General features: G+C 34.2%; 1 protein-coding gene across 1 annotated transcript; it reads right to left on the bottom strand.

Annotated features, from left to right (window-relative positions):
- Nucleotides 1–1,658: 1,658 nt before the first annotated feature.
- LOC134692517 (uncharacterized) lies at nt 1,659–13,502 on the bottom strand. The gene is made up of 3 exons (XM_063552975.1): nt 12,625–13,502; nt 9,121–9,304; nt 1,659–2,963 (listed from the first exon to the last, which is right to left on the bottom strand). The coding sequence occupies exons 1-3, from the start codon at nt 13,366–13,368 to the stop codon at nt 2,203–2,205; spliced, it is 1,689 nt and encodes a 562-aa protein (XP_063409045.1). The 5' UTR covers nt 13,369–13,502; the 3' UTR covers nt 1,659–2,202.
- Between the last annotated feature and the right edge of the window lie 1,228 nt (nt 13,503–14,730).

The following is a 14,730-nucleotide window of genomic DNA, read 5'->3' as shown; positions in this document are numbered from 1 at the left end:
TAGTATTACTAAATTCTGTACATCTATAGTCTTGTCCAAAAGGATACCTTAATATTAAGGTATATAGGTAGATAAATCTGAGACAAGTTTCTGTGCCTATGCTGTAGTAAAACTCCCGAGTTTGAAGGATCACTTTAACTCAAGAGATCTCTTTACCTTCAGAATGACATCGAAGGTTGTCACAGTTAACATGTACAAGTATTGTCTACCGTGTGTTTATGCACAGCTTGCATATTAAGATAAATAGTCAGAAAATCGAGTGTAACGTCTTTCTTCTATTCCAGATACACATTTAAGATATGTATATATATACCCCTTTTGTAGATGCAAACTTTGTATGGGAAATTCCCAACAAGGTGCATATATAGATCAGGGAAATAAAATACTGTCATTACTGTACTAGGAAGTAAGCGATGTCATTAAGTTCGCTCTGCAAGTTTCATTGAATTAATGTGTTTTTAATGTTTTTGTGTTCTCCTACCTTTAACCTGTCCAATGCTCGATGCGTTATTAATGTGTTTTCAACAAACTTCTGATTTTAGCGTTGAATTTACACAACAGAAATAATTGAAATATAAGGACTCAGTCTTTCGACAAGACTTCCATTTGAACCCCCTTTAACTACGTATTTATATTTCTTCGTCAACCAGGGGGGCAAAATTAAAATAAAGTATTTCCGGACTGTCAATTCCTGACTTGTGTATATTTTTTAATCGACGTGTGCTAATTCTTCCCGCAAAGCACATTTAATACAACGTAACGAGTGAGCAATTGATATAATACGATTTACAGTAACACTATATAACAAAGAGATTATCGACTATCGCTAGGCATTGAATTCAAAAGTACAGAACAACCCGACCATAACCGAATAATAGAATGCAACATGAACGGTTATTGTTTCTTTTTAACGTATATATTCGTCCAGTCATGACGAAATATATCATTCATATTCAGTCAGATACTGGCTGTCGATCAGGATGGAAAATCACTTGAAATGTGTTGATTTAGGACAGGGATTCAATCTCAATTAAGTTAAAGATATAGGTCTCTGATTTCGCTTTGCAATGACCTTAAAACCATAGGTACATGTACTTAGGGACAGAAAAATCAGCGGTCACTGATATTTGGATTATATTATGTCAAGAAATAATATATCAATGATAGTATATAGCAAATACAAGTTATGCATAGTATATTTATGTTCAAATAATACATTCAAGAATGAAAATGAATAGAAATTGGCGAAAAACAACAAAAACAACGGATTTTTGGGGAAAAAAGGGGGAGGGCAAAATAAAATGTCTTTTCCCCAAGTACCTACGCTTAATCTTAAAACGTCTGTATATGCATATTTTGAAATTCATTAACTAAAAATAAACGTGAGATGGGTCCATGATGCAATGGTCATGTATATAGCTACTTCTGTGGGACTGTCACTGACATAAAGGGTGGAATCTCAGGGTGGGATGCAACCATTCAGGGGCAAATTACTTCAGACAAACTGTACATGTTTCAATATTTACTTAAAAAGTGAGGATGTATATCTTACTAAATATACAAATCCTTGCTGTTCTGTTTGGTCATTTTATCTAAATTGCATATTTGTAGGGGCAGGGAGTTACATAATACTTGTAAACAAGAAAACAAGCTCTAAATACAAAATTATAAAAAGATTTACTAATTTAATCTTAAAATATACATTGGTTAATATTTTCTAATTCCCAAAATCAAATTATAATAACTGTCTAGATCCATACAGGGATTTCACGAGAACTTTCAATGAGATATGATCACATGATTGAAACACAATTCAATGACAATGAAAAATTTTCAATAAAAGGTATAAAACTTTTGGAATCATAACATTAATTTTGAACCCTGTATGGACCTAACGTGTCGAAATTAAAGTGTTTTCAAGTCGAAATAACATGGTTATACATTTGTATCTTAGCTTGTTATGTCTATTATTTGTCAAACATAGGTTATTAGACGAACATGGTGTACCTTGTACATGTAAAAAGCCGGAGGCCACGACCCTTTGTTAAATTGTGATGGTTACGACAAACTTCTTATTGCTAATCATTCACGTATAATTTGTCATCAAAAACTAACTTAGGTCATCATATTGTTTGACAGATCATGGCCTTCCGCCTTCACATTAGACACATAATAGTTTGTTTTTTCTTAATCCTATTTTGTTCAATTTTCAGTTTGTTGTTCATCTTGACCTTCGTCGTCCATTTCCGATGACCACAGAGTAAGATTGTCTCTAAGTAATTGCATGATTAACATACTGTCTTTCATCGTATCATCTCCTGAGCTGGTTTCGATTTCTCCTATAGCTTCATCAAACGCTGATTTAGCTAGTTCACAGGCTTTTTGTGGTTCATTCCTGATTTCATAATAAAATACAGAATAGTTTAATGCAAGTCCAAGTCTAATTGGATTTGTTGGACCCATGGATTCCTTGGCTTGTTGGAAGGCCTTTTCATACGCATCACGTGATTTGTCAGCTAAGTCGGAACGGTTTGCTTGTGCAGCTACTTCTACTTTATATCTGTAATAATCACCTTTCATTTTCTCATAAAATACTTTAGATTCATCCGATTCGGCCTTTTCTATTAGATTAGTATCCAGTAAATTAATCACTTCATCGCAAATATCATTCAATTCGGTTTCAATTTTCTCACGGTATTTTGTCGATAACTTCAGTTTCTTTTCCTCTTCTTTCTTGTCAATGGCTTTCTGCTCCAACGATGCGACCACTCTCCACGCGGATCGACGAGTTCCAACGACATTCTTGTAGGCAACCGACAGCAAGTTTCTTTCCTCGTCTGTCAATGGTTTATCTCCGGATTCAACAATAGATTTCATTTCCTTAGACATATCGTCATATCGCTCAATTTGTTCGGCTATTTTTGCCTGTAGCAACCTTTCCTCTCGAGAACTCATTTTCGCTCCTTGTTAGTTTTGCGTAGAAACTCCAAATAAGCTTAAAAAGTTCAAGTTTGTTTGAAAACTATTCCAAAATGGCCGCAAATCCTCAAGGAAATTTTTCTATAGTGAGTTCACACACACAAAAGGAACAATATTAGTCCTCTTTACACTATGTATGTAATCAAGCAGATCCAAGTCTATACAATCACTGGGACGAATTTCAACCGGTTTGTTAGGGTAGTTCAAAGCATAACAAGATTGGTCACCCTGGATGAACCGCTGAGAGTTGACAGGCGGAGTCTTGTCTATAGTTTTACTATGGTCCGCTGGGAGGTGTTGTAAATATTTGTGGAATGTTAAATACAGGTAAATGAGGAACGTCACAGGTTTACCTGTCGTTTTTAAACGAACACCGATATTCTATATTTATATTGATTTCTCATATTTATTACTAACAGTCTAAAATAACAATATCCTGAAATCATTTCTATCGTTGTAACATGACACACGTTGACTTATTGACAGTTTGTCATAGGAAAAGAATTATTCACATCAATGTATGATTTAATATTAGTCCAAGAAAATATTGAATAGTCTGTTTACGCTATGCAATCATCATGGTTTAGGTTAGTGAGAAAAATGCCGATGAATCAAACACACAAAAAATATCGCGAAACGAGACACGCGTATTAAAATTTTTATAGCAAGTATTTTCATTGGAACTATTATACTATTTATATCCAAGAGTATTATTATACTATAATACTATATAGTATAATAGTCCCAGATTTTCATTATGTTATTTTGCACGTTAGGGGGAGTTAGGATAAAATTTGTAAAACGGCATGTGGAAATACTTTTTTTTCGGTTCAGTGGCGGATTCTTGTAGGGGTATAGAGGGCGTTCGCCACACTTTGATAGGATAAATATAATACAGTATAGAAATAAAGCATATAAAAAACTTGTCTTGCTACGCTCACTAGGATTTATAAACAATAACAGAAATTAAGTATCCTTTCTTAAACCCTGCTGCAGAAGTAAGCACTTAACCTCTTTCTGAACAAATTCACTAAAACTCATGAAAATTTCAATATGATTTTATGTTAAATTTGGATATTTAAAAAAAAACTGAATGATTAATCTTTTTCATGCTTAGTACCAAATTCTTTAGTGGTGACGTTTTACAACACTTATATGCCTATTTCTGTTCATAAAATTAAACGGATCCTCGATAATGAACAGTGGTGTAACATCTTGGCAATAACACATGTTTACAATTTTACTTCTCCAGACATCACAAAAGACTTCTGAATCAATAAGGCTATAAAAAGGATGGATTATTTTTTAATTTCCAAGAATACATCTAAACCAATTTTAACGACATGGTTTGTTTTAAATATTATACACGCAAACCATTCGAACGGACCGAAATGATAAGGATTGATGAACGAATTGTTTGGGTATATTTCAACCTAGGTTTGGTTCCATAAGATATTCCTTATCTTTCGACATTTTCAATGAACGGCACTATTTTGTCATACACCATACCTAAATGGCTTTTTGTAAACATGTTCAGGACTAGGAAAAAGCCGACATTCCACGTCATCCTGCTTTTTTTCTTTTACTTCTATTTTGTTGAATACCGAACAAGACTTTTAACAACCCTGCGTATTCATAAATACTGCAATGTTTATTGTTGTACCATTAGAGAGATTGTATACATCTTCCTTCTACTGGCTTAATTTTACTTTAAATTACTCATAGTATAGTTCCGAAGAAATAAGTCTAACCTTTATTCTCATTTATAACTACAGCATTCCAAGGTTTTGAAGTTAAAGTGAACAGGGGACTACTGACAGTTAGAGGAATACATGTTGAGTTAAACATGATAATGGTAATTCTACTCAGTTTTCTCTTTGTAAAAAAGGGGGCTACGTAAACGTACGGTACTACTACCCTCTTAATCCGCGCCGGGCGGTTGACAACTTAATTAACAGACCTTACCATCGGACACCAAAGCACTGCAAATTGATGTGGTTTTAAAATAAGACTTTTAGAAAGAAAAACATATTGACATATATTAACATTATCAAACTAAACAAATCCTCGTTCTGAATACATGTATACATGAAATATTTGCCACTGGACGTTAGGCAAGCACCAACATAACAAAAGATCAATAAAACATGAGCTATAAAGCTTACAGATAAAGATTCAAATATATATTTGATAAATGATAACAATTGAGTTTCATCATAAAATAGCAAATAAGGAATCGACCTAACACTTAACGTGTTAAAAGCAATGTATAGTCGAAACGTTTACACTTGTATACATTTTCCCCTTTGATGTATTTGTGTGTGAAACAAGACGGAAGAAGGAAGTCGTTTATGTTTAATAGTTTGACTATTATTATCCTGTACTATTCCCCATTATCGTTACTATACTACAACGTTTCGCTTGAGTAAGAAACATGTCCAAACGAGGATAATATCTATAGTTTCATTCATACCCTAGGGTATATATGGCGGGCTCTCAGGCGAAACCTTATCTACGTTTTTGTTTACATGTTTACTGTTGTGAACCCATTTTGATACCCTTATAGAAATTAATATATATATATATATTGACTCAACAGCGGTGTTGGTATATTATAAACGGGATTTCCTATAGAAATTTAAGGTGTGGGCAAGATACAAATTAAATGTCGCTTAACTTTTATCTTCCGTCTATCAATTTGAACGAAAATCGAAGCTGGATAATAGTCTGATTAAAATGCGCATATTAAAACGTGTGATGACTAAACACTTCTCGTCACTGGTCTTGACCATTTTTCATACCAAGATTTAAGAAACAGACTCCGAGGCAGATGAGCGGGAGGGAGGTGTTCGGGCCTTTCATATGAAGCTTCAAATATGGTTAATGCATAAGTCTTTTCACATGTTTGTTCCACTCTAATTAAATTAACGGAACCAATTTTCTTGCACCAGATGCGCATTTCGACAATACATGTCTCTTCAGTGATGCTCGTGGCCAAAATATTTGAAATCCAAAGCTTATATAAATGATGAAGAGCTATAATCCAAAAGGTCCAAAAAGTATAGCCAAATCCGTTAAAGGAATCAGAGCTTTGCATGAGGGAGATACATTCCTTAATTTATAATAATTTCTTATATTTTGTAGCAGCAAATTTTAATAACACAAAAATCCGTATTTTTATGCCAGTACCGAAGTACTGGCTACTGGGCTGGTGATACCCTCGGGGACTAATAGTCCACCAGCAGAGGTATCGACCCAGTGGTAGTAATAACGTTAACGGTACCAATTTTCTTGCACCAGATGCGCATTTCGACAATACATGTCTCTTCAGTGATGCTCGTGGCCAAAATATTTGAAATCCAAAGCTTATATAAATGATGAAGAGCTATAATCCAAAAGGTCCAAAAAGTATAGATGTTGCCTAGTTTGTGTCCCCCCCTGCCGCCAATTTGTGATCCTGCCCTGCCTTTTTCAAATTTAAAGCAAGCCCTCCTATAAAATTTTAAATGGTACCTCCTTAATACTAGCACCCAGATGTATGATTTTCAGTATTTCATAAAAAAAAATCTCCACTGAGGATTGAAAATGACTATCGAAGACAAACGGTCACGCCCTATGTAAACAAAAAAATGAACTACTCGTAGACAAAAAAACTCAGTATACTGTGGATTCATTTGTTACGTGGGTGCCAAATTTCGCGGATTCAGTTCGTCTTTTTTTCTGAGGTATGCATACACGCCTATAGAAAATGTGTTATTCGTAGAACATTTAATTTCGTGGGCCACCTGTACCCCCGAAATCAACGAAAATTTATATCCAACGAATAATAATGAATCCACAGTACTAAAAAAGATAGTAAACCCCCCAAAAGGGTCGATCTCTCAGGTGTTCATGGTAAGCACTGATCGTGCTGTTTATCATTGTAATAACATTCGTCATTTGTGAAAACGTTATGTCCTAACGATCAGTCATCAACTCTACTTTAATATGGCGACGGTAAAATTTTCGAAACGATTGACTACAGCTTCACTACTTGGAAACCAGCAGCAGCAAGGTTTAACCCATGCCTTCCTTGTAAGAAAAAAAATTCTCTATTATACCATGAGCCAGGCGCTGGTGGAATCTTGTTAAAGTGAAATGGAACGTTCACAATTGGAACTAGAGGCTCTTAAGAGCCTGTGTCGCTCACCTTGGTTTATGTGCATATTAAACAATGGACACAGATAAATTCATAACAAAATTGTGTTTTGATGATGGTGATGTGTTTGTAGATCTTACTTTATTGAATATTCTTGTTGCCACAATTATTTCTATCTATAATGAACTTGGCCCAGTAATTACAGTGGAAAATATTTTCTAAACTACAAAAATTTATGAAAAATGTAAAAAAAAAAATGACTATAAAGGGCAATAACTCCTAAAGGGGTCAACTGACCATATCGGTCTTGTTGACTTATTTGTAAAACTTACTTTGCTGAACATTATTGATGTTTATTGTTTATCTCTATCTATAATTTTATTCAAGATAATAACCAAAAACAGCAACATTTCCGTAAAATTACCAATTCAGAGTCAGCAACCCAACAACAGGTTGTCCGATTCATCTGAAATTTACAAGGCAGATAGAACTTGACCTGATAAACAATTGATCTCCATGTCAGATTTGCTCTTAATGCCTTGGTTTTTGAGTTATAAGCCAAAAACTGCATTTTACCCCTATGTTCTATGATTAGCCATGGCGGCCATCTTGGTTGGTTGACCAGGTTACCGGACACAATTTTGATACCCCAATGATGATTGTGGCCAAGTTTGGTTTAATTTGGCCCAGTAGTTTCAGAGTAGAAGATTTTTGAAAAAGTTAACGACGACGGACGACGACAGACGCCGGGTGATGGGAAAAGCTCACTTGGCCATTCGGAGCAGGTGAGCTAAAACTGAAATCATCTGGGACTGCGTGACATTTTAATGATGACCAAAAGTCTTTCAATTCATTTGATCTAATACGCATTCTAATTGCACCTAGTTTTATCAACTTTTTGGTTATTTTTTGCGTGAAACAATGGTCATTTGAAAGTTGATTAGCAGTTTTGTACTTTAGAAGCATTTTTATAATCGATTAACCAGGAAACAAACCTTATGACCAGAGACGATAAAAAGGCTGTATTTCTATGTAATACAAGATACGGAACTGGGGTTAGGATCAATATATACTACAATAAAGTAATTTCATGATTTCAGCACCTAAATCAATTGATTAATAAATAAACTCATCAAAGATAGCTAGTTTGTAAACAAAATCTATAACTTACCAAGGATTATTAGCCCGGGGATCAATTCCGTGATCAGATAAAACATTTTATTTCATCACAAACTACCTCAAAGATCTGAGGTAATTGTTCAAGTCCTAATTGCACCAGTCACGGCCTGAGTTCTTAAGTATGCTACACCCCCCTTTTTTCGAAATCCTAGCCCCGCAACTTAAAACTTCGCTTTAATATAAAGTCCGTATAACTTTAATGCTGTATTATGAATGTATGTTATACTACCAAAAGAACAACATGCTTTCAACGGTTCTAATAGATGTGAAGTTTTTTTTGTAGATCAAACCATCAGCACTAAGGGCATGGGTCTCCCTTTAAAAAAAAATAGAGGGTCAGTATAGTATATCGATTATTTTATTGTCGTATGAATAAGAACCAAATTGAAGTGAAAACAAGTTATGATATTAAAGAACACTGACGAACAAAAAAAATAATTCAGAAGGAGTCAGTGTCCTTGGCGTCTGTATTGGAATACTGAGCTACAGACTTAATAATGTGAAACTTTAAACTAGCGTATTACTGCATATCAGACAGCCATGAAAAGTATACATGTGTGGACCCATGGAAATGAGCCAGACAGATTTGAATTTACCTTCCATACACCAAATATAGTTGACTTGTATATTGCTTATAGTATCTGCACACGGGTGCACATGCTGAAATGGCTTTACAGCGAGAATCAAACAAACCTAACATGATCCAAGAAAATTAGGTCAAGGTCAAATAAACCAATGAAAAATACATGTACGTCTACTACCGATTTTATTGATTGTGTAGATAAAGGTAATATCTTTGGTTAGCTGAACCATGAAGTCATTACTAGGTAAGGTATACTTCCCTCCAAAGTAGCCTAGTCCTACAGACAGATTGCAATTGGTTACCTGTCGGACTAGTATATTCTGAAAGAAGGGTAGTTTACAAATGGTGTCAAGGTCAGATGAACCAGGCCAGACAGACATCCTTTCACACTGCACCATGAAAATGAGACCAAGGTCAAATAAAACCTGTGAGACTGACAAGGGCTTCATAATTATATTTGCATATACCAAATATAGTTTTCCTTTTGTATACAGTATTAGAAAAAAGACTCAAACTCAAAAACTTAAATTCGATCACTGAACCATGAAAATGAGGCAAAGGTCAGATGACACCTTACAATTATTCCATACTCCAAATAATAGTATGAGATATATATGAACTAGAACACAATAACTTAACCTTTTTCATTGATCCATGAAATGAGGTCGAGGTCAAGGTCAAATGAAAACTGTCTGAGCTTCAAGGTACACCATACAAATATAGTTATAATATGAGGAAGGCGTTACCTTAAATGCCAGCTTTATACTAAGACAATGTCCTATGTATTGATGGTTGTTTGTTGTTTAACATCCAGTGGCAAATATTTGATGCATGTTCAGAACGAATGTCGAAGGCTACATTAACGTATTGTTTATGTTTAAAAGAAAGTTCAGATGGAAAATGTTTAGGGAACAAACATAGAACTTGAAAAGGCATGAGGGGTTATGCTATTTTTCCTGAAAAAATATTCTGATTCCAAAATTGATGAATAAAAAATCTGTTCAAGCATAGGACAAAAAAATTATTTTGAATCCAGATCTTTACCAAAAATGATTTTATCTATCAGGTATGCAAAATAAATTTAACTTTTATATATCTAAAAACATAAAAATCTTCCCAAACCGCACATATGTCAGTTTGTACACAGTATTTTTTTAGGTGATAATTATTATTAAGGTCATATTTGCCAATTTGACTGTTATGATAAACCTTAATACTAGTGTTAAATTTTGACTAAATAATTTTAATTGATATCGCTGAAGGGTTTGGGTAATAAAAATCTGACTCGAATAAAAACCATTTGTATTTCTGATCATCTCAAGTTTGTGAGTTCTACATAAATATCTACCAATTTTCATTTATTTCGTGGGTATAGGTAAACCACGAAATTAAATGTTCCAACGAATGACATATTTTCCATTGGATTGTATCAGTCTTCGGCAATACCAGGAAATTAAATATCCACGAATATGTAAGTTTTCCTTAATCCACGAAAATTGGTACCCACGAAAATAAATGAATCCACAGTAATCAGAACGTACCCAAAATTGTATGTTAAATGTTTTTGAATTGCCTCCCTTACACTGCTTTTAAATTGTTGATTGTCCATTGACCAGAAAAACCTAGTTTTTCCCCTTTTTTGGTCCTTTTGCCCCTAATTCTAAAAAAATGTTGAGCAATAACCCCCCAAGTCAATGCTCACCATCCCTTCATGATATGGAAACACTTGTGGTATAATTTCAAAGAGATTCATGCACTAACATGTTTGAAAACTACAAAAATGCTTATTTTTGACCCCTAATTCCTAAACTATTTGGACGATGACGCAGACAACATGATACCATTATATGATGCAAAAATTATTTAGCTGTAGTATAAAAATAGAATTGTTTGCAAGAAAATTGCCGCAATCACAAATCTTCAATTGTCTTGACACCGGTGTGACTAAAAATATCTGACACTTTAAATTCTTTTTGCTGGAAAAAGAAAAGATTATGCCTACTATCATTCAAGTGTGGCCCGACATATATATGTAAACATAACAATAATTCCATACACCAAATATAGATTACGGTAGCATCATAGAACCAGACCTAATAATGTCTATCCTCGATGATCATCTATGAAATGAGGTCAAGGCTAAACCTGTGTAACAAACAGGTAGACCTTACAAGGAACCTTCAACCATACAGTATATATATACATTTTTATAGTTATCCAACTACTCACAATGAGCGAAAAATTCACATGACAAAGTCAGTTTCACAAAAAAAATTACGACTTGGATTGATCATAAGTTATAAATAATTCAGGATGGAGAGTCGTCTCATTGACATTGGCACTCACACCGCATCTTCCTATATCTATTGTTCGATGAAATTGACCCCTGAACCATAAAAATAAGGTCATGGACAAATGACAGATTGAAACATATTTAAACTTCATAACATAAGGTATCAGTAACGGAGTATAAAGCCTCAAACAGTATAATATGTACATGTGTTGTATTCACTGGAATTTAGTGAATACAACATTTGTTGATACAATTATTGCAGTAAATGATCAAATGAGGTTTTTAATTATTTGTTAGTTTACAGATGCATGCACTGACAAATTAAAAAAAAATTACTCATATACTGCCTTATCAACCAAATTAATTGTCCCTGAAATATGAATTATAAATGCAGAATGAGATGATACCCCTTGTATATTATATAAAGTTATAAAGGGACATAACTTTAGAAAAGGAAAAGTTACATGTATGCTACCCAAATTTGTACTTGTCCTGAGTTTTGTGTTAATACATTGTTTACATGTAAGTTTTTTTGAAGTTTGAAACAGCTGATGAGGAACAATGTTTTGCACTAAATATTAAGGAATGATTACAAAATGAAGTTAAGTACACAGTTATTCAATACATGTGTGTAAATATTTATGTAGTTATTCAATACATGTGTGTAAATATTTATGTCTTGTAAAAAAATGTTTGTTAATTTTCTTTTTGAGACCAACCCAGACTCTTTCACGTTAATAGGCTGTAAACCGACAAATAAAAAATCTTGGCCTTACTAAAAGATACAGGATAGGTTACACACGGCATAGTTGAAGTAAGTGGCTTTCAGTTTGACACATGGTTTAATGAAATGATATTTTCTTCCGCTACTGATTGGCATCTTAAAAAAGATTACCCATATTTGGTATTATCATGATAATAAGAAAATTAATCTGACGAAAAATTAATTGTTCATATTCAATGGCAGGTACAAATTTATTACAGTATAACAAGAAAATATGTTTCTGACTGATCAAAGCTAATAATAACTATAAGTTACATAAAAGGCGTAAATAAGAATCATCACCTAACGAATACAAAATAAAACGCCATAAAATATTAAACATACAAATTCTTTAACTTTCCAGAAGACACATGAACAGTTTTTGTGGATATGTGTTTACGAATAAAAGAAGAGTAATGATGACTATGAAATAACTGGATTTGAACAGAAAGGCGTAACTGCTACGTGTCCATGTCTCTGATCACAATAAGTGGCAGTATCTCTAGAGCACTTCATTACAATTAGCTAGTATATAAATTATGTTTTTAGGATATGCAACTTAACAGATACACTATTCTAGGTAAAAGAGTCGTCCTCGTATTGCTTTCACTCACAACTAAGTCCAAATTTTAATCAGTTGAGCAGCATTGTAAACTTAAAATGTAGCCTTTGTTTTTTCATAAACATTAGTTGTCTCCTTCTGTTTCTTGCTGGGCATCAGATGTCCATAGCGTAAGGTTGTCACGTAAAAGCTGCATTATAAGTGTACTGTCTTTGTAAGACTCCTGATCCAAATTGTCTAATTCAGCAATAGCAGCATCGAATGCCTCTTTTGCTAGATGGCAAGCTCTCTCTGGGGTATTCAAAATTTCGTAATAGAATACAGAGAAATTTAAGGCGAGACCTAATCTGCTAGGGTGTGTTGGTGGCATTTTCTCTTTAGCACAATCCATCGCATCCATATAAGCCTTCTGAGAATTTTCTACGATACCTGGCCTAGCCTCTTCTGATGAATATTCAGCCATATATCTATAATAATCGCCCTTCATTTTCAAATAAAACACTCTGCTTTCATCTGAAGTAACATTTGCAAGGAGTTGCTTATCTAAAAGATCAAGAACCTCTTGGCAGATTTTATTAAGTTCATCTTCAAGTTTTACCCGAAATTGTTGTGCTAATTTATGCCTTGGTTGAGTACTCTCTGCTTTATTTTCTATCAGTGATACCATTCGCCAAGATGATCTTCGGGCACCCACTACATTCTTGTATGCAACTGATAATAAATTTCTTTCTTCCACTGACAATTCCTTTTTTTCATCGTTCTCTAAATTCTCTGTTACCTTTTTCATGGCTTCTGCCATATCATCGAATCTCTCAGCCTGTTCGGCAATTTTGGCCCAATGCACTTGTTCTTCCCGGATATTTCCTGCCATACTCAGCTTTTGGGATTCTTCACTTTTCAACAAAATTGCCACGGCAGCAAGCCGTTGTAGGTAAAATCTAGAGTAAAAATGGCGGCTACAAATTCAAGATGGCGAAAGGTTAAGGTAAGTCATGTGACTTCATATGTTACCTTTCCATAAACGGACGAAAGAGGTTTCTTTCCGCTATGATGCGTGCATGCCTATCAAAGACGAGTGGATATGACCTGTCAACTGTATGGTTGTACGAGTTTCATATCACACGATCAAAATGTAACAAGTTTAATGACAACTTTCCGGATGTCCCTTTATCTAGCGAATGACTAAAAATATACTTTATATATGATTATTTTAATTACTCAAAGACTTATTATATATATGACTATGAGCAAAATTGTTTATTGTGAGCCTAAAAAGTCAAGCGAAACCCTAAGATATTTTTTTCCCCAATCATGCTTAATTTGGAAATCGGGTTCGTCGTAATACTTTATCAAATAAAAGTGCGTGATAAATGATGTAGTACATAATTATGTCTTACAATCCCAACCCGTGAATACATCTAAATCGCAAAATTTTAACCGTTTTTTTTTCTATAACTCAATTCTATCATGTAATATTTCGTGCAGCTATTTGAAAGTCATATGATACATTTCTATGGAAACTGCAGTCCGGCATTTATGGAAACTTCACATTTTTATTGCTATAGCCAGGACCTTTCTATACCGTAAGTACAGAAAGTCCCTGCTATAGCTAATGGCTAGAATGATTTATAATCTTAACGAATGATTGGCCCTATCTATACCTTGCTGCAAAGGTCTGTGATTCTGTCTAGGTGCTACAGCTTTTCACTACGGCCATGGGCCCAATAAAAAGGGGCTGGCCAGTGAATGTGGCGTTACCCATCATCCAACATATCGTGTAATTCACGCCAAAAATGAAATAACTGTAAAGAATATATAATCCACTTTCAAAACAGGAAAAATATCTTTGCCATGACCAACATTGCGAATGTGCAGGAAACAAACAACTAATCTTTGAAAGGCCTAACCATCTCCAATCATTGGTGGGTCCAGGTGGATTGGAGAACCCCCTTTTTATACGATATGTTTTCGAATAGGGACATATGGTTCGACCCCCCCTTTCTTGGTTAGAAACCCCTTTTGAAAATGACTGGATCCGCCCCTGTCGGTTGAACATGGGAAAAGTTTATCAATATATATGTTCCTGGTTGAATCATGAACTATTTTGCTGTTGGAAGAAGTTTGTTCAAAAGGTTCTAACAAAAAGTAAGATTTTATACACAAATTGACAAGACGAAGTATTCTCGCTAATGTATATATCTATTAAAATATAATTTAAAATTGAAAGTACAGG

Source organism: Mytilus trossulus, chromosome 12 (genome assembly GCF_036588685.1).
Source record: "Mytilus trossulus isolate FHL-02 chromosome 12, PNRI_Mtr1.1.1.hap1, whole genome shotgun sequence".
NCBI lineage: Eukaryota > Metazoa > Mollusca > Bivalvia > Mytilida > Mytilidae > Mytilus > Mytilus trossulus.
The sequence above is the reverse complement of the archived record's forward strand: the minus strand, read 5'-3'. Positions and strand labels throughout refer to the sequence as shown.

Bases quoted from the DNA above. Each gene is read 5' to 3' on its own strand.
- LOC134692517 (XM_063552975.1), bottom strand. From the start codon at position 13,368: ATGGCAGGAAATATCCGGGAAGAACAAGTGCATTGGGCCAAAATTGCC. The intron at 9,305-12,624 runs TAATGTTTATGA...TCAGTCTCACAG, and splicing joins AAGAAACAGAAGGAGACAAC to GTTTTATTTGACCTTGGTCT. The intron at 2,964-9,120 runs GTAATGACTTCA...AAAACTAACAAG, and splicing joins AGGGAAGTATACCTTACCTA to GAGCGAAAATGAGTTCTCGA.